This window comes from Bombina bombina, chromosome 6 (assembly GCF_027579735.1).
Source record: "Bombina bombina isolate aBomBom1 chromosome 6, aBomBom1.pri, whole genome shotgun sequence".
Taxonomy (NCBI): domain Eukaryota; kingdom Metazoa; phylum Chordata; class Amphibia; order Anura; family Bombinatoridae; genus Bombina; species Bombina bombina.
Window position 1 is genome coordinate 928648136 of NC_069504.1, and position 25019 is coordinate 928673154.

Consider the following 25019-nt stretch of genomic DNA (forward strand, 5'->3'; position numbering starts at 1 on the left):
GCAGAAACTGTGACCTGTTGTTATAAACAGCTGTTCTCTATGTTTTCAAAGATCAAGATCACCTAGTTATACCTCAAAAATAAAAAACGTCCAGTGTAATACAATTTGGGACACCAGGAAAACTTATCTTGTTATCCTTTGCTGAAGAGACAGCATTGCACTACTGGCAGCTAGTTAGCAATGCACTACTGGGAGCTTGCTGAGCGCAGTGGTAAACCAATGATAAGGGGTATATATGTGCAGCCACCACTCAACAGCTAGTTCCCCAGCTTATAAGGCTATGATCAGCAGCTAAGGGTTAAACACCCCAAAAATTGCTACTCTATTACTACCACATAATAAAAATGCACTCTGTCCAATGCAGTATTCAGTATCCTGTGCAATAACATTGTATAGCCGAGTCATTGAGAACACTAACATAAGTATGTATCCATGTAGTATTTGCTATAAAGTAACCCTAACAGTCCTTAGTCAAACGTTATTTTAATGAAATGTGTTTTAACTGTGTTTGTTATAATTTCGTTTACAATAAACTTTATCTTTCTATATATCTTTTTAATTGGAAATTTGAATTTTACTCCTCAATCCCCCTTCATAGACAATAACTGAATAATTGTAGCGTTATAATCAGTCATCCCACCTCCCTGCTTTCCCATTTGCTGAGGTGAACCTGGCGTGAGCTAGCCTTTTCTCCCTATGTTCTGCCCACTATTTCTCAATCTAATACACACCCACGAAAACATACTAGCTCCCATTATACACTGACAGCAAACACTACACGCCCATATTATTGTCTGTGTACATTCTCAATATTTTGTGCCGCATTGACTTTCGGGAATTGAAGTCCAAGTCGCCACCATTTTGTCTTGATGTTTATTTGGGTATGTTTATAATGTAGATAATGGAAACTACAACTAACACAGATCTTTGCATAGTGATACCACTTCCTGGAGGGGGAGGCCTAGCAGGAATGTTATGGTTGTGTGGCCAGAGGGGCGGTGCGGTACTGGGACCAGTGCTGTGTGAGAACTTAGGGTCAGGGAGCGGGGAGGGGGAGTAACCTGGGCGGTTGTGCGGGGTAGAGGGTCGGAGCCTTGGTGGTGTGTTGTGTGCGGGAGGTATAGCTGTGGCAGAACCGTCTTCTCTCTCTCTGTCTCTCACAGCACCCCGCCTTTCCCGCACACTCAGAGCCATTTTGGTTGTGACTCTGCATCTCCCCATTCATAGACAGCGACCAAGCGCTCTGAGCACATCCGACATGAAGATCAAGGATGCCAAGAAGCCGTGTAAGTCACCCGAAATGATCATGATTATAGCGGGCTACCTGTTCCTGTTGTGAGTAAAGATTTTTTTCCGCATAGTACTGGAACAGACAAACCCCGTGTTTACTATAACACCATTTTCTCTCAGTCCCCCTGTACAATGAAAGGGATTTTTCATACACGTATTTTACATACAGAGTAGCAGTGATGCAAATGTGATACGGCAGGTAATGTTGACTTGTAGGTATATGGTATATGCCACCATGTATATCATTTGAGAGCACTAATAAATATTGTATTACTGAGATGATCAGATTGTTTTTTTTTTTTTTTATAAATAATTGTATATCCAGCTACCTTTAACATTGAATATACTACCAACTTTCTTCCATGATTTGTAAACTATAAGGATATATTAGCAGGCCAGGCATTGTTCTCTCCAGGACCCTTTCAGCTTGTGCACCACCCTGCTGATTTTACTGATCACCCGGCTAAAATGTTAGCAGGTATCTATTAAATTTAGAAAACTAGTGTAGTCGACTATGAAGAGATGTGTTGCTAAATACACACAGATGCTATAATTCAGTGTGATTCTGGAGGTGACAGGTGCACTAAAGAACTTACAGAGGTGGGCAAACCAGGGTTTGCACAATGTGGTGCTAGATGCAGTTGTATACAGTGTCATTCCACAGATCTATAACTGTATCACAAATCTTCAATTTTGTTGAACTGATTTACATATCAATTTCCAAAATACTCTATATCCCACTAATGCATTTATCTCGGGGTAAAATGTGAAAAAATTCTTCTTTATAATGAAAACATGCAAATACTTAAATCTAAGTGCACAAGTATCACATTAACCACTTGTTTTTGTGTCACATAGCTGCATGATTAATACGTCCACGTGACTGAATAATATAAGCAATTTGAGAGGCAGTACAATTCAGATTACATCATGGAATGTTTTGAAACCACATGACTGAGGGTATTTTAAAATTTTTCACTCAAAGAAGCAAGTCTGTAAAATTCCTGAAATGTGATGATACGTTTATTGACGTTCTTGTCATAGCAGTAGAACTATTATTGACAGATGCAAGTGCAAGTATGTGTGCTATTAGTATTTGTACTACCACAACTTGGCAGATCTGGGGGCATTTGTTTATTAATGTGCTCACAGATTATAGAGGACAGCAGAATTAAATTTAGACATTTCTTAATCAAATCACATTTTAAAGGGACATGAAACAAAATATTTCTTTCATTGTTCAGATAGAACATAACATTTTTAGCAACTTTTCAATCTACTTCTATTACCAAGTTTGCTTCATTATCTTGTTATCCTTTACTGAAGAGACAACATTGCTCTACTGGCAGCTAGTTATCAATGCACTACTGGGAGCTTGCTGAGCGCAGTGGTAAACCAATGATAAGGGGTATATATGTGCAGCCACCACTCAACAGCTAGTTCCCCAGCTTATAAGGCTATGTAGATATGCTCTTCAACAAAGTATACCAAGAGAACGAAGCAAATTAGGTAATAGAAGTAAATTGGGAAGTTGTTTAAAATATGCTCTCTTAGACTTGTTCTTGCTGGTTGTTATAATCTGAATATTTACATCCTGATGAAGGTATGAGGAATACATTTTTAGATTACTTTTACAGATTTATTATACATAAATAATTATGAAATTATTGCCAGATGAACTACCTCTTGTTTAATAGGTTAATTATTTATATTTGGACAACTTTTTTGCTGTACTTTATTGGCAGGAGAAAAATAATTATTACACTTACAATAACAATTTAAATAGTTTTAGTTAACTAAAGCAGTATAAAGGTCTCCATTTTATTTTATTGCTCCCTCCCCACACTTGGCTCCTTGTGCAGATCTAATTCACTCCAAACAATCTTATTTTCTTCAAACATAGCACTTAAAAGACAATTAAATACTGTTAAATTGCATAATTATCTAATACTTAATAAAAAAAAGCAAAGCCATAGCAGTTAGTTTGAATTTAAAATAAGTAATAGATTTAGTTTTTCTGGCAGTTCCATTTTACCTCCCCTTGTATCATGTGACAGCCATCAGCCAATCACAAAAAGCATATACACGTATTTACTGTGTACTCTTGCGCATACTAAGTAGGAGATGGTGCCTTAACCCCTTAGTGATCACATCACTTTTACATTTTCTTACTGTTTGGGTCCAGGGCTATTTTTACATTTCTGGGGTGTTTGTGTTTAGCTGTAAATTTCCTCTTACTCGTTTACTGTACCAACACATATTATATACCGTTTTTCTCGCCATTAAATGGACTTTCTAATGATACCATTATTTTCATCATATCTTATAATTTACTATAATTTTTTTTATAAAATATGATGGATAAAATGGGGAAAAAACAATTTTCTAATTTTGACCCCCAAAATCTGTTACACATCTACTAGGGTTGTATCGATACCATTTTTATTTAAGACCGAGTACAAGTACCGATACTTTTTTTCAAATACCCACCAATACCAATTACCAATACTTTTTTTGAATGTTATATGACAGTTTACCAAGCTCAGTACAGACTAATAATTTAAGATAGCTTCTTTATAATTATGAAATGTAACTCAAGACGTTTTGCAATAATTAAACTGTTTTATTAGATTGTTGTCACAAAGTTCACAGAACATGTTTATAAATAATAATATTACAATAAAATATATTAATAATAACAATAAATATCATCAACTGCAGCAGTTGGGGCTGGAAAGCTACAGTTTAAAGGGCTGATTACTGGATGCAATTGGGTTGTAGGATGCCTATATAACATCAATCTGGCATGTTTATTTAATACAAAGTAATATAATTTAATTCTGATAAAAACATTGAAAGGAGTGTCCCAGTAATCCCATTTGAGAAAAATGGGGTATTTGCATTTTACTGACTCAACAGGAAATAGGACTGGTCTTCATATTTTTCCAGGGTTGCTTTTTATTCCCAGTCCAGCCCTGGCTAAGGATGTTCCTCAGAGTACAGTATGTTTTGAGCAAAATTGCTCAAGATGAGAACTAGCAGTTTAACAGGCAATCTAGCAATTAAAATAATTTTTCAAAAGTTAGTGGCAAGTTCTTATTAAGGAACAGAAGCATCTATGCATGTTCAGCTATAAGTCTGTTTCTTTTATCAGTAAGGACGTTTGACGTTTAAGCTGAACAGCCTTTCACTTTTCAGACTACTGCATGGGGCAGGAATATATTTTTGGGCCATTTTAGCCAGAGCTGGAAATCTCAGTCTCTATAGTAAGTAAACATTAGAAACCCACTCAAGCCGGGTGGATAGCATATTGCCTCAAATACTTAACTAACACCGGCAAGACACATCAGTAACCTTAGGTGTATGGCTAACTATAATATCACCGCAATCTACTGAGATGGTATTGATTTTACAACATGAGTGCTGCCACTTAAGTGTTAGGACTACGCATTACTTTTAGTTACATTATATAATCTTTACTTATATCGTCAGGCGGTTTGCCTGGTGAATTCAACCGCATTAAGTATCACTTGAGCACATGACCAATACTACTAGGGTCGGCTCTATCACCACATACTGAACCCTATTAATCAATCTTTTGGCACATGTGAGCCCGGCTTACTAGAAGTACTTACATAAGTAATCAGTTACTGTGAAGACTCTGCTCACATGGAGCATAATATAGGATCATAGTGTATTATACTTTCAGCAGTGTCAATAAGCATACCCAGGTATTTTCAGCACCACGGTAACTTACCAGCAATCGATTCTGTTACTGACCAAGTTCTATGTCCTTACTTTATTTAGTAACCTGAGCATCTTTAATACTGCTTACATCCCTTACTTGTAAGCATTAATATCCAGCTGTTTAACATTTTAGTGGTGTATTGGTATTGTCTTTAATCTTAGTTACGACACTTAGTTAATACTTTAGGTCACATACCTTGTTTAAACACTTACTAATACGATTTGGGTTGTATCTCAATCTTATTTTCTGATCTGGTACACAGCTATTAACTGTCTAACCTAACGTTTCAAGACAACAGTGATATTCCATTTACTCCACTCTCCCACCTGTAGAGCTACTGGATGCATAAAGTGTTCTAATTTCATCACAACTCATTATTTGTGAATTAACTGACATTTTAACCTTTATGTTTTCAGCCAATATTTGTGATACCCTTGTATAGTGGTATTGTTTGGGTGCACTATTGTTGATCAGCAGATTGCCACGCCAATCTTAGTATACTACAGTCGGTACTTAAAGTGAATGTAAATTTTGATGCTAAAGTGCCCGGTTTTTAAAACTTTGATTAAAAACAGGGGCACTTTAATTCATCAATATTTTCATTTCACTCCTGTTGTGAAAATAAACTTACTTTTTAATCTTCACAGCAGCTCCAGCTTCCTCCACCTGTTTCAAAGCCTCTTCCTGGGTCTAAAATGAGGTATCTGGCTTCCTCCAATCACAGCAGTGAATCAGACACTGAATCCCCCGGGGGGGAATCTGTGATTGGAGGATGACCTATCAATCATTTCTGACATCAGAAATGGCTTGTGAGACCGGAGGAAGCAGCAGCTGCTGTGAAGTTTAAAAGGTAAGTTTTTTTGTCACAACAGGAGTGAAATGTAAATTTTGATGAATTAAAGTGCCCCTGTTTTTAATCAAAGTTTTAAAAACCGGGCACTTAAGCATCAATATTTACATTCACTTTAAGTGTGTTTTTAATATTTTTCCTATTTTATCTTTTGACTCCAATAAAAGTTATATTTTAACTATAGCTAATTTTCTTGTCTCCCTAATCCCATCCTTGGATAAATCAATTGATAAACATATGCATTCTTTGCAATTGACCTGGGAGTGCTTTCAATTTGTATCCTTTTTTCTTAAACAAGTATTCAAGTTTATACACACAGCACCCACACAAAGCCGTACTAGTTGGCTAAATAAAGGAAAAACAGGTCTCTTATACACAAGTAGTGCCATTGGTAATCCTTCTAACCTTCAAAATTAGTATGTTTGATCGAAACATTTTAAAAGCGTTCAAAGAAGATGTTACCTGGTAGCTACAGTGTTTTGTAGAATATTTAAACGTTAAGAAAATTACTTTATAAACAAGAGTGGTTGCATTCCAGGGACAGTTCACCCAAAAATTTTCTCCCTTTTAAATTATTCCCAATGATCCTTTTAACCTGCTAGAGTGTATTAAATTGGTTACAAGTAGCTCCTTTACTCCTATTTCAGCATTTGAAATAGCTGATTTAGCCTGTGGTATCGTCACCTATACTGAACAAATTAATACTGGAGTATAGGCTATTGAAGTATACACAGCCAGCAGAAGAGATTACACTCTCAGTGGGATGCAGGATAGTTAAATAATAAAATGATAATTTTCCATTGTTCTCTCTATGTATTGAGCTTTGGTGTTCCAGCCAAATAAAAGATAAGGAAGCAAGTCTGTTTACACAAACTTAGAACATAATGAGATCTGATATCACCTTTAAGTTCAATCCATTGTAATAGGCTGTGGTTTCAAAGCACAAAATCAGCTACTTCATATACTCAAATAAGAATGAAAATAAAATTTCTCAAATATTTTATACTCTGCAGTTGTATTTAATTTAAAATACAAAAACAATTTTACAGTGTACTGTCCCTTTAAAGGGACACTGAACCCAATTTTTTCTTTCGTGATTCAGATAGAGCATGACATTTTAAGCAACTTTCTAATTTACTCCTCTTATCAAATTTTCTTCATTCTCTTGGTATCTTTATTTGAAATGCACAAATGTAAGTTTAGGTGCTGGCCCATTTTTGGTGAACAACCTGGGTTGTTCTTGCTGAATGGTGGATAAGTTCATCCACCAATAAAGTGCTGTCCAGAGTTCTGAAAAAAATAAAATCTTAGATGCCTTCTTTTTCAAATAAAGATAGCAAGAGAGTGAAGAAAAAATGATAATAGGAGTAAGTTAGAAAGTTGCTTAAAATTTCATGCTCTATCTGAATCACGAAAGAAAAAAAATTGGGTTCAGTGTCCCTTTAACAAAGACAATCTTCAGTATGTGGGTGTGTCAATTGCTCATCCATAATGCAAGTGGTATTTTTGTGGATTAGGATATAAATAATGGGCAACTATTTTTTTTTTTTAAGGTGCTAAAAAAATAGCCCTTTGGAAAGTATCGTAAATTAAATGCATATCAGACACTAAAGCTATATAACAATAGCAAGTTTATACTTGCAATGGTTGTAAATGTAAATATAGCACAAGTAAACGGTTCCAGTAAAGGGATGTTGGGCACATGGAGCTGGCAATTATTATTCGCTTCATACATATTTTACATTAGGTGTGGAGAACCTGTCAAAGGATTAGTGACATCACCTGCAGGCCCCTGCATATGTTCACCGCCTATAAAATAAGTACATGCATGGTAGGATTCTGTAAAGCAAAAACTAGCATACAATATTGGTGCTGGATTTAAACATACAATAAGCAAGGTAAGTATTTCAAAATATAACTGAATGTTGTTCATCTTTAATGTTTAATTTTCCCTTAATGGTTGTGACTACTGTGACTTAGTCTCAATTATTAAAGGGACAGTTTACTCAAAAATGTTCTCCCCTTTAATTTTTTTCCCAATGAGCCACTTTACCTGCTGTGGAGTGTATTACATTGTTAACAGGTGTTTCCTTTATCCTTATATTGGCATTTGAAATAGTTGATTTAGCCTGTGGTATCCCCACCTAATCTGAAAGTTTCTGGCCTTAGGTCCAAGCTATAGATAAGCTGTGTAAACACAGAAGAAATTGCACTCCCAGTGGTGTATAGAAGAGATAAGGTAATAAAATGTTAATTTTCCATTGTTCTCTCTAAGTATTGGTCTTTTGTTTACGGACGGAGATAAGATAAAGAAGCATGTGTATGTACACAATGTGATAACGTAATGAGATCTGATTATACCTACAAGCTCAACCCATTTTATTAGGTTATGGCTTCAAAACACAAAATTATCGATTTCATATACACAAATAAAACTTAAAAAGCAAATTCTCATACATTTTCTATGCAGTTGGTAAAAAAGTAATTGGGATCACATTAATGGTACAGTATACTGCCCATTAACATTTATTTATTATGTGAAAACTAATAAGAATATAGCTTGCAAAATAAGTTGTTTCTTTTTTTAAAAAGGACTAGTAATGAAAGAGCAGAAATAAATTAACGCTATAGTTAAATATGATATATTGATATAGATATGTGTGTGCAAGCACATATATTAAAAGCAAAATGTAAGAGAGAAATTACAAATGCCCGTGTCACCCTTGTTTGTATCCCAGTTTGTTTGATTGAAAGTATGCAATTTATGGCTGAAGGTCCTTTAAAGTAAAATTGGACCTGGCACATGGATTGTGATAGCCTCGGGATACCACCACATTTCATGCCAGAACAGCCATCAGGCTTCCGCAACTCAGATACACTCTGGGGGTTGTTGGTTTGGAAGAGGGTGCACCAAGGAGGTGAAGTTATTTTTTCCACTATTTTCTTCAACAAATCGGCATATAAAATTATTTTTTTAAGGGTTCGTCTTATGCAAACTATCTAATTTGAAGCTGGACCATTAATACTTTCTGACACGTATGCTGTTGTTCTGTCTAGCAGGTGTTGAACAAAATTGTCAAGTTATGGGATAGGAGGGAATATTTGATTTGGAGGTTAGTTGGCGACATAAATGAGCTAGAAAAAAATTCTTAGGGTGGTAACATTTGAGTATCATTAAAATATGAATGATGCTGAAATCCAGACTGTTTCTTTAAGGAAAAATAAAATGTGTAGAGTGGAAAAAAAGGGGACCCACAACTAAGTCTTTAGGCATCCCATAAGGCGCCAAGGATGTGCAAGAGAAGGATGCACTAAAAATATGATTAAAGTACTAAAAACAGACCCACGAGATGGCTGTGTCACAGATGCCAAAGTATTGAAAGGTTTGGAGCAGGAGAGTATGGTCAGCTATGCCAAAGGCAACAGACTGAGAAGGATAAACATGGAGAATTGACTTTGACACTTGGTGTAAAAGCAGGCTATTTGTGATGTTTTGGTAACAAAAGCCAAAGAATCTGACATGAGAATGTGTAACAGGCATTGGATATTTTTATCCTTTCTCCTCAGTTGATATGAGTTTTTTTTTTTTTTTTTTTTTTTTGTCTTGCATATACGATTTATTTCATAAGGTTGTGAGGGTCTACTATCAATTACTCCTGAGGGATTCAACTCCTAGTCGCTAGCAGGAGGCAAAGATTCCCAAAACTTACAAGAGCACTTCATGTCTCCCACCTCACTGGTATGCCAGTCTCATCTTTACCTCCCAGTAGGAAAGTGAAGAATTAAGGTGCTCCAGATTCTTTGATAAGAGGTGTTCTCAAACTGAGTTGAGGTCAATTTACCCCCCTCAGAGAGCTGCTACTGAGAGACGAAGCGGAGATTGGACTATGGGGCAGTCATGCAATTACATCCAGTAAGGAGTTAGTCACAAGTTTGTCGTGGGGACCTGTCCCTTAGCCACCTCCTGTTGATTGACAATATGCTCATTTAAAGGGACATTGTACACTAGATTTTTCTTTGCATAAATGTTTTGTGTATGATTCTTTTATGTAGACCATCTGGTGTTTTTTTTTAAAAATGTATAGTTTTGCTTATTTTTAAATAAAGTGCTGATTTTCAGACTCCTAACCAAGCCCCAAAGTTTTAGATTTATACAGACTTCAGATTGCTTCTGTTTGTATAATGGGTCTTTTCATAAGCAGGGGAGAGGGGTACGGTTTGCTCTCAGTCCCTTTCAGTGGGTGTCCCTGCCTGACCTCATCAACCGTGCTAAATTGGTAGCACTTTCCACCTGGGTGCTAAGATGTTTTTTTTTTTAAGGGTTTTTTTTTTTTTTTTCCCCCGACCCCCCCCCCCCCCCCCCGACTTACACTGTTGGAAAGGTTAGGCGATTACCTTTCCAATGGTGGGTATTGGGAGTCTGTAGCTGCTTAGATGCCTGAGATACAGGCTTCTAAGCAGCATGCCCCCTTTTCCTATACTTAACATTGATAAGTATAAATAAAGTTGCGTGGTAACGTCATCACGTTATTGCAAGTGACGTCACCATACAATATGGGAAGCCCCGGCGATGCCTGTCACTATACACTATACTCAAGGTGGGAGAGTGCTAGTGACTGCTCTGAACCGTCATTAGCACCAGAGTGGGAAACTCAAAGGGTTAAAAAGATAGATAATCCCTTTATTACCCATTCTGTTTTGCATAACCAACACTTTTTTATATTAATATTGTTTTTGCCTCTTATTACCTTGTATCTAAGCCTCCACAGACTGCACCTTTATTCAGTGCTTTTTACAAACTTGCATTTTAGCCATTTAGTGCTAGTTCCTGCACTGCATAACTCCATGGGAGTGAGCACATTGTTATATATATGGCACACAAGAACTAGAACTGTCTGGCTGTGAAAAGATAATAAAATGCACTGAAATAAGAGGCGGTCCTGCAAGAGCTTAGAAACCTATATTAATATAACAATGTTGCTTGTGCAAAGCTGGGGAATGGTTAGTAAAGGCATTTATCTTTAATAAAAAAAAAGTAGACTGTCCCTTTTTAAAGACCATATGAAAAGAAAAATAGTATTTAAACAGGCGTTTCTTCAAGTGGGTTATCTTTATTATGTGTGATAATTTAACTGATCATATTTCAGATGATGCTATTGATGAAGAGTTTCATTGTCTTTTGAATCTTTTTAGGTCAGCGAATGCTTTCATCTGTAATGCTATTGTTAACATTATTAGAATCAATGCCAAAAAATATGGCGTTATCAGTTTTGACTAGAGGAGCTTTGTGGCTTAAATCACGGTTAGCTTAAATGGTTTTAAAATCTAGACTATATCTCTTCCTTTCCAAAGAGAGGTTTTATTTGGGCTTGAACTAGATGCTATTATCTCTATCGGGACTAGAGGTAAAGGAGCCTTTCTCCCTCAGGACAACAAGTCTGAGAGAAAACGGCGCTATTAATCGTTTTTGCTCCTTTCATCATTTAAGGAACCGAAAGTCATCCTCCTTCACAAAAACACAATTAGACACGAGTCTAATCCCAGCTGGAACAAGGCTAAACAGCCCAAAACACCTTCTTCCTGTACCTACCAAGTCTGCATGAAGGTGTGGGCCCTGATCCAGATTCTCTTCCGGTAGGGGCAGATTAGGCTTTTTTCAGAAGCCTGGTCGCAGTCTGTACAGGATCCTTGTGTGCCAAACATTGTTTCTCAAGAGTACAGAATAGGCTTCAGGACAAGGCCTCCTAGAGCAAAGGTGTCTTCGGTCCCATGTCCCAAAGGTCAAGTCTATTTTCAGTGTATTTGGTATGTAGAACTCGTGAGTAATAGTTCCATTTCTGATATCAGAACACAGCCAGGGGTTTTACTCCAACCTCTTCATAGTTCCAAAAAGGAGGGAACTTTCAGGCCTATTCTAAACGGGTTTCTCAGGGTCCCTACTTTCACAATAGAAACAATCTGTACAATTCTTCCTCATGTCCATGATAGATTTAAAGGATCCTTACCATCATATTCCTATCCTCAAAGACCATCACCAGTTCCTAAGATTTGCCTATTTGGACAAACATTTTCAGTTTGTTGCTTTCACATTTGGTCTTGTTACTGCTCCCAGAATTTTTACAAACATCCTAGGAACTCTCTTGTCTGTAATAAGAGTTTATGGTATTTTGTGGCATACCTGGATGATATCTTGGTACAGGCTCCATCTTTACCTTAAACAGTATCTCATATCAACAGACTTTAGTTGTTTCTTTGCAAACATGGCTGTGAATCAACATTCCAAAAAGTTCTCTATTTCCTCAAAACAGAGTTTCCTTTCTGGTAGTCATTATAGACTCGATAACAATTCTTAGTTCATTTGCCCAGTTTCATATGAGACCTCTTCAATTATGCATGCAAAATCAGTGGTGCAAGAACTACACTCGGCTTTCTAAAAGGATCATTTTGGATTCAACAACAAGCAATTCGCTATCAGATTGTAGAACAATGGAGTCTACTAGAGATATACCTGATGGCTTCTTGTTTGAACAACAAACCCCCAGATACTCTGCAAGATCCAGGGATCCTTAGGCTGAGTTTGCAGATGCTCTAGTAGCTCCCTGGTCATTTCATCTTGCTTACATTTTTCATCCAATAATTCTGCTGCCAAAAGTAATAGCAATCATCAATAGTTGTGCTCCAGCATGGCCATACAGATAGTTGTGCTCCAGCATGGCCACACAAATCTTGGTTCGCAGTTCTGGTTCAGATGTCCAGTTGTTCTCTGTGGCCTCTCCCAATAAGGTATGGCTTTCTATCTCAAGATCCTTTCTATCATCAAGATCTCAAGTTTTTTTTTTTTTGAGGTAGCTAAAACCTTAATTCAGGCTAGAAAGCCTGTTTAGAGAAAAATATATAATACAATTTGGAAAGGTGTGTTCTGTAAATGTTTTATTTATTTTTTCTTTTTCCTTTATGGTGTGCGAAAAATGTTTTTAGTTGGCCTTCTTTTAGAATTATTAGAATAAGGGTTTATTTACTAGCTCTTTAAAAGGACAGAGTTCATTTCTGCCAGTATTACACCACATGAAAATGCAAAACTTAATGACATTCAAAATGTTGTTCAAGCTTTAGTCATGATTAAGCCAGTAATTAAAACTAGTCTCTCCTCTTAATCTGGTTCTTAGAGTTTTGCTGATCTCGCCCTTTTAACCCATGCATTGTTTGGAAATTCATCTTATATCCTGGAAGGTATTGTTTCTTTTAGATATATCATCTGCCATTAGATTTTCTAAATTGTTTGCTCTTTCTTGCGACCCCCATCTGATTTTTCACCAGGATAAGGCGGTCTTATAGATAAAATGTGACTTTTTACTAAAAGTGGTGTCTTCTGATAACATCAACTGGGATATTATTATTCCTTCTCTTTGTCCTAATCCTCAAATTCTAAAGAAAGATTTCTACATAATTTAGTTAAAGCTGTTAAAATTTGATCTGCAAACTACAAAGGATTTTAGTCAATCCTCTTAATTTATATCATTCGTTTCTCAGGTCCAATTAAAGGTCAGAATGCCATAGCCATTACGTTAAGTTCTTGGTTTAAACTCTTAATCCCCAAGGCTAACTATGAGGTAGGAAAGCCTCCTTCAAAACCCATTACAGTCAATTCTACCAGATCAATTTCCACTTCCTAGGCAATTAAAAAATGGAGGCTTCTATTGAACAAATTTGCAAGGCAGCAACATGGTTATCCTTGATGTTTTTGCTTCCTTTAAGAATCCTCCAGGCAATAGTGTTGTCCTTCATAGATTACTTGTGGACTGTTTTGGGTATTGGTTACCAGGAGTAATGGATAGTGGACTCTCACCAACTTATGAAAGAAAACCACATTTGTGCTTACCTGATTAATTTTTTTCATGGTGGTTTGGCGTCCGAGAGCCCTGTCCTATTTTTATTTATACATTTTTCTGCCGTCCGATCTAGTTTGCACCTCCCTTTTTCCTGCTTTGTCCTTTCCTACCTTATTTGCTACTTCTCCTTGTTTGGCTATACATCAGACTGCCATACCAGTCAAGTGGGAGGGATGAAGTGCTCTTGGAAGTTATATGTTTAAAATATAATTTGTGTGCAAGTTAAACCTCTATTTTCTTAAGTGCTTTAAGAATTCACCTCTCTTATTTTTGAAAGAACACACTGTTTTGCCGTCAGTTGAGATGGGGGAGGTGTAGTTATTTACTCAACTTTCGTTTCTTCAACAGTGCGTAAAATATTTTTTTCCCAAGCGGAAACCAACGCTGATCCAATTGGCAGTACTAGTCGCACTACTGGGTCGTTCCCCTCTGCCTTCTGTCCCAGATCTCCACATTTTCTTGTAAAGCTTTATTCAATTTCTTTGTTTTGTTTTTGTTTCTAAATTTTCAAGAATCTTACAAATCAATTAGGAGCAATTATACATCAAAAACCAAAGATCTCAGCAGAAGTTAAAATAGTGTGTTCATTAAAATACAAATTATATTTTTAACATAATTTTATTTATATTATTGCTCTTGGCTAAATTCAAAGGTAGTACTTAAACACAAAAACTACATATATTGTAATACAAAATTATAATATCAAAGTAGTACAAAAGAGCATATCAAAATGTAATACTAGTAGGACAAATATCACCTGAGGAGAGACAAGGATAAAAGTATTCAATGCCTATCACACGTCTTCATATCAGATTCTTTGGTTTTTGTCACCAAAACGTAAGAGGCTTCCATGACCAAGGGGATAAATGGCCTGAGTTTATGCCAACAAGTAATTTCTCCCTGCTTATCCTTCTCAGTCTATCTGTTGCCTTTGACATGGTTGACCATACTCTCCTGCTCCAAACCTTTCAGTCCTTTGGTGTCTGACACAGGGCTCTCATGGGTACTAATTGTAATCATATTTTTAGTGTATCATTCTCTAGCACATCACTTACGTTCTTATGGAGTGCCACAAGGCTTAATTGTGGGTCCTCTTCTTCCCTTTCCTTTTTTTGCCAATCTACACATCATTCTTTTTTATTTCTTTAAAAAAAAAGAAAGTCTCTTGTGGGCTTCAGCATCATCCATATTTTCATGATAAACTTTAACACTCCGCCTAAGACTTTTCTTCTAGCTTATTTATGTCACCAACTCAACACCTCCAAATCCGAGTTTCCCCCATTTTCCACTGTCCCAGAACATGACAATTTGTTCAAAATCTGTGAGACCGAACAGCAGCTTAGATGCCAGAAATAATCTTAATCGTTAAAGGAAAAAATGTGTGTTTCATGTCTCTTTAGTTTGCAATAAGTATATGTTCATAGCAAACAATCACCTGCTAGCTCAGAGTAGTGCATTGCTGCTGAGCCTAAGTATGCTTTTTAACAAAGGGTATCAAGAGAACCAATTAGGAGACTTAAAGAATGCCTGGCAGAAGCATAAGGCTATCCTACGAACTAAGATACATTTTTATTTTTTTATTTTTTTTTACACTTTTAGGAAATATTGGGCAGACTTGTTGGGCGTATGGTTCTTATCTGCTGTTAATATCTATGTTTCTATGTAAGTAAATTTGAAAAGCAAACTGACTGAGGAAGTTCAGTAGAAGTAAATTAAAAATCTCTTAACATACTCTCTCTAAACCATGAAATTTAATTTTTATTTTCAAGTCCGATATTTTTTTTTGCTTCATACCCCCTCATCTTCTACCTTAACTTTATCCTTTGCCTAACAAGACCGACCTGTTCTGTTTGTTGGTCATCTCTCTTCCAATGATGATGTACATAATATGGCAACTTACTGGCAGGGTCCTTTTTGTAATTTGTGTAATCAACTTTTTATTTATTTTTCTATATAATCATGCATGTTTTTCATAGTGCTGTCTAAAATTTAGCGCTGCGTAATCTGTTGGCGCTTTATAAATACCTGATAATAATAATACAAACCTGGTACTTTATAAATATACTATTATATTGTTTGCTTATTCAGCAATATATGTTGTTCTTTTTACAAATTAAACATTTGTAAGTAATTTTTCTGAAGTAACAAAATTACAATATTTGCCTCATATTTCCATAATTAATTAGTGAGCATATTCTTTCTTATCCTTCCAGCTTTCCCATGGTTTGGCATGGACATTGGTGGAACCCTGGTTAAACTCTCCTATTTTGAACCTATTGACATCACAGCAGAAGAGGAGCAAGAGGAAGTGGAAAGCTTGAAAAGCATTCGGAAATACTTGACTTCCAATGTAGCTTATGGCTCTACAGGTGTTCGTGATGTCCACCTAGAACTTAAAGACTTGACTCTCTTTGGCAGGAGAGGAAACTTGCACTTTATTCGATTTCCAACCCAAGACCTCCCTACTTTCATTCAAATGGGGAGGGATAAAAACTTTTCAACACTTCACACAGTCTTGTGTGCAACTGGTGGTGGTGCCTATAAGTTTGAAGAAGAGTTTAGAACAGTACGTTATCTTTCCTTATGGCTTTAAAAATCTAGGCACTTTACAAGTAAATATTAATAAGAAATTCTGTAAACTGGATTTAGCTGTGTGTTTTTGATTTTTTTTTTTTTAAATTAATTTACTGCCTCCCCAAATATTATGTTTCATGATTCAGACAGCGCATACAAATTTGAACAGTTTACCAATTTGATATCCAATTTGATTTTTGTCCTTTGTTGAATGAGCCACCATGCACTACTTTGAGCTAGCTGAACATAAGGGGTTAGCCAATGATAAGTCATATGTGCAGCCACCAATCAGCAGCTAGCTCCCAGTAGTACATTGCTACTCCTGGGTCTACCCAGGTATGCTTTTCAACAAAGAGAGACCAAGGAAATGAAACCAATTCGATAATAGAAACACATTGGAAAACTTTTTAACATTATGTGCTTTATCTGAATAGTGAAATAAAAAAAAACTGGGATTTGATGTCCTTTTAAATTTTAGTGCCTTTTACTGCAAGGTGTATAATTAAATGGTTTTACTGACTTTAAAAATGTTTTCTTTCTGCATAGATTGGGAATCTTCAGCTGCACAAACTTGATGAACTTGATTGCCTTGTTAAAGGGTTGCTGTACATAGATTCTGTCAGTTTTAATGGACAGGCAGAGTGCTATTATTTTGAAAATGCCTCCCATCCTGAGAGGTGCCAAAAAATGCCTTTCAATCTGGATGACCCTTATCCTCTGCTGGTTGTAAACATCGGTTCTGGAGTCAGCATTCTTGCAGTCCATTCTAAAGATAGCTATAAAAGAGTATGTGGAACAAGGTATTGAAATTTGATCCTTTTATATTGTTAATGATAAGATTATAAAAAAATAAATCAAGTGCATAATTTCTTAATGCTTTTGAGTAGTAATTATGCTTGTTTTTAGTCTAGGCGGTGGTACATTCCTTGGTTTATGCAGTTTATTGACTGGCTGTGAAAGTTTTGAAGAAGCACTTGAAATGGCTTCAGCTGGAGATAGCACCAATGCAGATAAACTAGTCCGGGACATATATGGAGGAGACTATGAAAGATTTGGTCTCCCTGGTTGGGCTGTAGCATCAAGGTAACAAAATAGCAACTGTCTCTGAGCTAATGTGAAAGGGGTACTATGCACTATATAATATGGAGAGTTGTGCAGTGTTAATCCACGTAATACAACGTTTAAATACAAATGTACTACATTAACACAGTCCATATATAAGATATCTTCTCACAAAATGTAGTGAAATATATACCTGAAATCAACTAAACAGTAGCGTTCATCTCAGTTTTTAACTTTGTTCATCCCATTCTTTTAAATGTAACAAATAAAAGAATATATTTGCTGGCAGTTCAGTAACGTTTATGTAACTGTGTATAATTGCAAAGTTAATATATAGCCTCATGTAATATGTGAACTATATGTATGTATTGGGTACTTGTAAAGCGCGGCTAATCACCCGTAAGGGTCTCAAGGCGCTGCTCATTTTATTGACCTCGGAAGGGTGAAAGGCTGAGTGTACCTCGCCAGGGATCGAACCTGCAACCCTTGAGTGGCTACAGAGCTCAGCCACAGTCCCTTAGCATGCTGAGCTAAAAAAATAAATAATAATAAAAAATTGTGAGCGCATGTGTAAATTAATTTAAACAAACCTTAACCCTGTGGTTTATACATGTGACCGTGAAACAATTACAAAAAAAATTCTGTAAAAAAAATAATATATATATTAGATGTGTGAAAATTCTACTGCCATTATTTTAGCAAATCTGAATTGTTTTGCAGTTATTATCTCTACTCTAGACATATATGGCAGGGTTAGGGTTGCAAAGCCTTCGGTGTGCACTTTGAGTTTTTAAAACTGGAAAACATTTTGAGTTAAAGTGAAAGTTAATTCTAGCGTTTCACAAACGCTAGGATTGACTATTGAAACAAATAAAGGGGACTTTCATTCATGAAGTATAAGATACTTCATGTAGAAAGCTCCTTTATTTGTCTCAACCGATCGGCGATTTGAGCTACTAACAAAGCCCGCGGCTAAAAAAATATTTTGCTATGAGGTGATGTTTTCACCTCTTAGCCAATAGCAGTGCGGTAAATCCGGATTGGCGCCCATGGGAGCTGGATTTACCGCACTGCTATTGGCTAAGAGGGTAAAATTAACAATAACATATTGTAAAGTTGTTTTACTATGCATAATGAAGCTTTTTATGGTACTATTAAACCTTTTATAGCAATTTAAATCGATTGTTTTAATCATATAATCTAGAACTGTGCTCTTCTTGTTTCAGTTTTGGGAACATGATCTGCAAAGATAAACGTGAATCTGTTAGTAAAGAAGACCTGGCAAGGGCCACTTTGGTAACCATAACTAATAACATTGGATCCATTGCACGAATGTGTGCTGTTAACGAGGTAAATTTAGCGATTCACCTTCATCTCTCACTGTGAATATCTTAAGCATAGTTCCGAAATAAGATGTTTGGATGAAGAAAAATAACTGTTGGGTGCTTAATTTACATTTACCATAGAGTATCAATGTGAATTAACAGCACATTACAAACGGATCATATTTATGTCTAGATGATTGTACGTTTATATGCTTTAAAATCTGCATGTGTTAAATGTTCAAGTGCTCTAACATGTGAAGTCTGTTACAAATTCACATTGACATTTTATAGATTACTCTATAGATGCATCTAGTTTTCTTTTGCAACTGTCCCCTTTTTAAATATAGAGTACATTAAAAGGACAGAACACAAAAAAAAAAATACTCTAATATGTTCAATCTTTTATTATCACAATTTCATGTAACTATAAGTTAAACCCCTGCAAAATAATAATGTGACTTAAAGGCAAGGGGATATGCAAATATATTTTTGATATTTAAAGTTAAAGGGACATGAAACCCAATTTTTTTCTTTGATTAATCAGATAGAGAATACCATTTTAAACCACATTTACTTATCTAATTTGCTTCATTCTTTAGATATCCTTTGTTGAAGACATATCCATACACAGGGTTGAGCCAATCACACGAGGCATCTATGTGAAGCCAACAATCAGCAGCTACTGAGCCTGTTTAGATATGCTTTTCAACAAAGGATATCAAGAGACTGAAGCAAAATAGATAATAGAAGTAAATTGGAAAGTTGTTTAACATTGCATGCTCTTTCTAAATTATGAAAGAAACAAATTGGGTTTCATGTCCCTTTAAAGTTAAAATCGGCTTCAGAGCAGCAATGCATTACTGGTAGTTAGTTGAACTCATCTGATAAGCCAATGACAAGAGGCATAGCTACCATTCATCAGCCAGCTCCCATTATTGCTGCTCTTAAGCCTACTGAGTTATACTTTTCTGCAAGGATCTCAAAACCATTAAATAAAATTAATAATAAAAGTAAATGAAACATTTTGACTTATGTCCTTTTAACAAAGCTGTATAACACTTATAGCAGTTTATAAATTGTCTTGCCTATCTAGCTAACTGCTTAAAGGGACACTCAAGTCAAAATAAACTTTTAGGATTCAGATAGAGCATGCAGTTTAAAGACACTTTTTAATCTACTTCCATTATGAAATTTTGCACTGTCTTTTCTATATGTAAACTTCCTGGGGAACAAGATCCTACTGTATTGTCTTTTTATTATGCACATGTTAATTATGCAATGATACTGCATTTAGTGGTTTATTAAAGATTTGGCTTTACCTGTAGCTGAATCAGAGAGACATTTTAAACGTGGACTATATGAAACGCACCCTAAAGCTACAACTGAATGACTTTCTGCTAAATGTGTACTTGTGATTTGTAGTTAAAATAACCATACTACTTGAAAGATTAGTACTTAGATTTTCTCATTTCTTTCGGCTTCTTTATAGTGCTGCCTTGTTGCATATGGATCAAGCAGCATTGTACAGGGCTATGAAGGATCTGAGAGTGACATCTGTGAATATAATTTCCCCCCCCCCCCCCCGTACATGAAGAAACTGTTTTTTTAAGAATGTCTAGATTTACGGAAACAGCCATGAAGAGCTGAGACAGACAAATCGTTTTTATTGTATGTAGTCTGCCAAATATTGTCTTGTTCTCTGCTGCTTAACCTTGATTTTACGTAGACCTCAAACATATATTAAATAATAATTATAATTTGTATGTTTTTGTTTTCTAGAAAATAAACAAAGTTATTTTTGTTGGCAACTTTCTGCGTGGGAATACCCTTTCTATGAAGCTTCTTGCCTATGCATTAGATTACTGGTCAAATGGTCAACTAAAGGCATTATTCCTGGAACATGAGGTTGTGTACATGATTTTATCGTCTATCATATCTCTATCGCTATCATCTATCTATAAATATATCTATTTAATCTATCTATATGCACACACTTTAATAGATGTGTACATTTGGCAGTTTCATTCACTGCCGAATGCGGAAGTAGGAGGTTATTTTTTGTATACGTCTAATTTCTGAGCTATTCTTTCTCAAGTGAAACACACTAAGATCCGTGCAAAATCATATCTTAGTGTGTTTCACTTGCATAAGATGATATTCGTCTTAGCAGGGCTAAACACTTTCCTGCAACCTCTGCTACTTAATAGAGCCCATCATTACTTGTAATTTACCTTTTCTATAGGGCCATTATAGCTGGAAAACTGGATGCTCTAGTCTATTTTACTAATACACATGCCATTTTTAAAATTCACAACCCTGTAAGGCTGTTTGTTTAAAGGGACAGTCAACACCATAAATTTTGTTGTTTAAAAAGATAGATAATCCCTTAATTACCAATTCCCCAGTTTTGCATAACCAACACAGTTATAATTACTTTGTATCTAAGCCTCAGCAGACTGCCCCTCATTTCAGTTCTTTTGACAGACTTGCAGTTTAGCCAATCAGAGCTGTCTCCATGGTAAATTCACGTGCATGAGCTCAATGTTATCTATATGAAACACGTCAACTAATGCTCTCTAGTGGTAAAAATGCATTTAGATAAGAGGCGGCCTTCAAGGTCTAAGAAATTAGCATATGAACCTCCTATGTTTAGCTTTCAACTAAGAATACCAAGAGAACAAAGCAAAATTGGTGATAAAAGTAAATTGGAAAGTTGTTTAAAATTACATGCCCTATTTAAATCATGAGAGTTTTTTTTGGGCTTGACTGTCCCTTTTAATTTCACAAATGATCTGAGAGCACTGCTGGTCCAGAGTAGAAGCTGCAGCTAAGCCTATCAGCAGCACTAGTTGAACAGCTGGGTCAATGTTCTTTTAACTGGGTGTTTAATCCCTTTACAGGAGTTGAGCACACATTGTTGCAACATCATTAGTGATAAAATTACATGCTCAGACAAATTATATTATATCATATCATTTTTCAACTTTAATGACCGTTTAAAAGGGACAGTATAGTGTAAAGTACTAGACATAATGTTTGCTCAAAGCAAAGATTCCCCTGATTTTTTTTTTGTTTTAAATTATATTTGTAAAAGTATTTAAGAAATTAGTGTAAATTTAAGTAATGGGAGCCTCAATTAATTAGCCTCATGAAAGATTAAAGAAGAACTGGCTTTTTTTAGGCTGTTATAAAAGGGCTAAAAAGTAACAATCGCTTAGAGTTCAGTGTTTGAAGATGCATTGTTTGTGTCTCAGGTGTGACAAAAATACTTCATGAAATTGGTATTTGATTTTTTTTTTTTATGGGGAGAACTAATTTCACTTTGTCTACCTCTATGGCAGCATCTTGAAAACATTTTTATCTTCTTAGTCACTCTGGCAACAGTTAAAATACAAAACCTTGTTTTGTTTTGATGACCTAGCGACCAAAGGAATCGGTCATAGTGTACAAAAGGTACAGAGAGTTTAGACATGTAATCTATTATGAGTAGCCAGACTAGTCTTTCTGCATTGACAAATCTCAGGTAGCTGCATAGACTATACTGTCTGGTCACACACAAAAAAAAAGTATAGCAGTGTTTGATTTTAATACCAATGCTGATTTAGATTTTTTTTAAAGGAACATCTGTTTTTATCTTTCCAGGAGTTCTCTATAATGTAAGTTGTTTCCATTCTGAAAGCTTGCCACTCATTTATTCTGTTTTTTAATGATTACATGTTTCTGTGTTTTACAGGGCTATTTTGGTGCAGTTGGTGCTCTTTTAAGACTACCGAATTTCTCCTAAAACAGTGATGATGGATGTGAAGGTTTTTTTTTTTTTTTTTTGTGGGTTTTGAAAACTTGTTTATTCAATGGGTACCAAATAAGAGCATGGACCTACTTTCTCTAAAAATGTCTCCCTATTTGAAAAATTAGTAAACTGTAACAACGTGAAATATTGAAAAGCTTGGTAACCCCTCAACACCAAGTGTGTTTAATCATTTCTCATAGAAATGCTTTTGTTTCCTGGTGGCATTTAATCCTGTATATGGAGCCAGTAGATAATCCTGAAACACACACTGTACTGTAAATATAATGCTGTTTAACTTGGACACTAACAGCAAAGTTTTCTAAGCCATTCCAATAGGCCACTTCAGGTGCATCCTATTATTAACCTATATTACTGGCTTTTAGCAGTGCCATTGTAAGCACTGAAAATGGGTTCTTATCTTGTTTTGGCCTAAAGTATTTCCAGTACTATATGTGTTTTGTGTCCCTTTTAATAAAATGTTGTTTATTAATTAAAGGGATCCTTATGACCTGATCCTTTTAACAAATTCTGGTCATAGTAAATGTGATTTTGTTTTGATCCTCTAATTGTGCAAATACTTTTCTTTTTATATATATATATATATATATTGTTTCTAATTTTTCTACTTCATGATATAAGTGCATATATTGCATAGATTCCTGAAAATGGAACCATGTATTCTAATTGTATATTAATTTTTCAACATGTTGAATATATCCCTTCATGAAGAAATGCTTTAGATAAGGCAGCTACAACAAATCTTCCAACTTGTGTTTACCAGAACTCAATGCACATTTTAAGTGTGTTGTGTGTTGGTTTTTATGTTAGTAATTCATTCCACTCAGTCTCTTGTCATTTCTCTTCTCCAGTATTAGGTTTATATGTAAAATCATAATGTTGAGTATTTGAAAAGTGTAAAGAAGAATATTAAGAGTTTACTTTTATTAACCTTAAGTGTAATCTACTGATTGCTCCTCCATACACCTTGTGGAACTGCTGAAACTGAAGGTGTCTTATCTCCTGGAATTCTGACAAATTGTGTACTTCTCATTATTAACTGGACAAATGTAGTAGCCTTGTATGTATAGTAAATCCATGATTTTATGGCGTTTTTTTATAATGGGGAAAATAATGGTTCTTGTGCTCTTGTCTGGAAGTGTGAATCTTTGCAAGACTTCCTCATTGCAACCTTTACACGTTCAGCTCAACTACTCTGAGCAATAGGTGTAGTAAAAAATGCCTTATGAAATATTTGTCAATTCATGCTGCTGAAATAGTAGTGTCCTTGCAAGATGAGAATATATAAGTTCTGAGTTGCAATATCTGGCTATGGGTGGTAATACTTATATGGTGCCATAGTAGGAAGTATTTTAGTCTTTGGTTAATATGTAAACGCATATTTGGCTGTTTATCCAAAGATTGTGTATAAATAAGGACCAGTTTAATTTTTTATTGTTAGAGGCAAAAGGTCTATTTTAGTTATTATTTACATGGCTAATTAGAAGTGTTAAACAGTTTATTTGTAAAGAAAGTGAGTAATTTGTTCAAAGTGAACTTCATTAAACACTGCAGTGTTTTGTTTTTATCTTGTTAAAAGTGGTACACATTGTTGTCTTCTCTTGAGAAAAAACAACAAAAAACAGCCTTGATATGGTTATTGGCCAGTAGTCCCACATGCTTTTGTTTAATAGTGTGCACTACAAAAGCCAAAGTGGTTTCTAACTAGTAAAATAACATGACTGTGGTGTCTATTCTGGACAGAATATAGTTTGGAATTACTGTGATGAACTTAAAGGGACATGAAACCCAAATTTTTTATTTAATGATTCAGATAGAGAATTCAATTTTAAACAACTTTCCAATTTACTTCTATTATTTAATTTGCTTCATTCTCTTGTTATTCTTTGCTAAAAGTTTTGTCTATGAAAGCTCAGGAGCAGCAGAGAATCTAGGTTCTAGCTGCTGATTGGTCGCTGCATTTATATATATATATATATATATATATATATATATATATATATATATATATATATATATATATATATATATATCAGAAAAAACAAAGCGCACTCCTAGGGAACCTTTTTCAAATCCTTTTACTGGTGAACGTTTTCGGACATATCACGTCCGTCCTCAGACCAAAAAAGAATATATTTTTTGGTCTGAGGACGGACGTGATATGTCCGAAAACGTTCACCAGTAAAAGGATTTGAAAAAGGTTCCCTAGGAGTGCGCTTTGTTTTTTCTGTTTTGTATGCCTATTTTGCAGCACCCAGGGTATTGGAACATTTGATAGCTTGGAGTGCAATCTGATATATATATATATATATATATATATATATATATATATATATATATATATATATATATATATATATATATATATATTGTCATTGGCTTACCGATGTGTTTAGTTAGAAACCAGTAGTGCATTGCTGCTCCTTCAACAAATGTTACCAACAGAATAAAACAAATTAAATAATAGAAGTAA

At 35.3% G+C, this 25019-nt stretch overlaps 1 protein-coding gene across 2 annotated transcripts; it reads left to right on the top strand.

Annotated features, from left to right (window-relative positions):
• Positions 1–996: 996 nt before the first annotated feature.
• Positions 997–24113, top strand: PANK3 (pantothenate kinase 3). 2 transcript variants are annotated; one of them, XM_053718570.1, is made up of 7 exons: positions 997–1286; positions 15991–16343; positions 16898–17151; positions 17258–17434; positions 18640–18763; positions 20518–20643; positions 22472–24113. In XM_053718570.1, the coding sequence occupies exons 1-7, from the start codon at positions 1259–1261 to the stop codon at positions 22520–22522; spliced, it is 1113 nt and encodes a 370-aa protein (XP_053574545.1). In that variant the 5' UTR covers positions 997–1258; the 3' UTR covers positions 22523–24113. The 2 variants fall into 2 exon arrangements, with proteins under 2 accessions (XP_053574545.1, XP_053574546.1); XM_053718571.1 differs by lacking the exon at positions 997–1286 and adding an exon at positions 15390–15439.
• The last annotated feature ends 906 nt before the right edge of the window (positions 24114–25019 follow it).

What these genes read in the sequence shown, in the direction of transcription:
- PANK3 (XM_053718570.1), top strand. Translation starts at nt 1,259, where the DNA reads ATGAAGATCAAGGATGCCAAGAAGCCGT. An exon ending in GGTTGGGCTGTAGCATCAAG is followed by an intron (nt 17,435 to 18,639) that starts GTAACAAAATAG and finishes TTCTTGTTTCAG; the next exon opens with TTTTGGGAACATGATCTGCA. An exon ending in GAATGTGTGCTGTTAACGAG is followed by an intron (nt 18,764 to 20,517) that starts GTAAATTTAGCG and finishes TTTGTTTTCTAG; the next exon opens with AAAATAAACAAAGTTATTTT.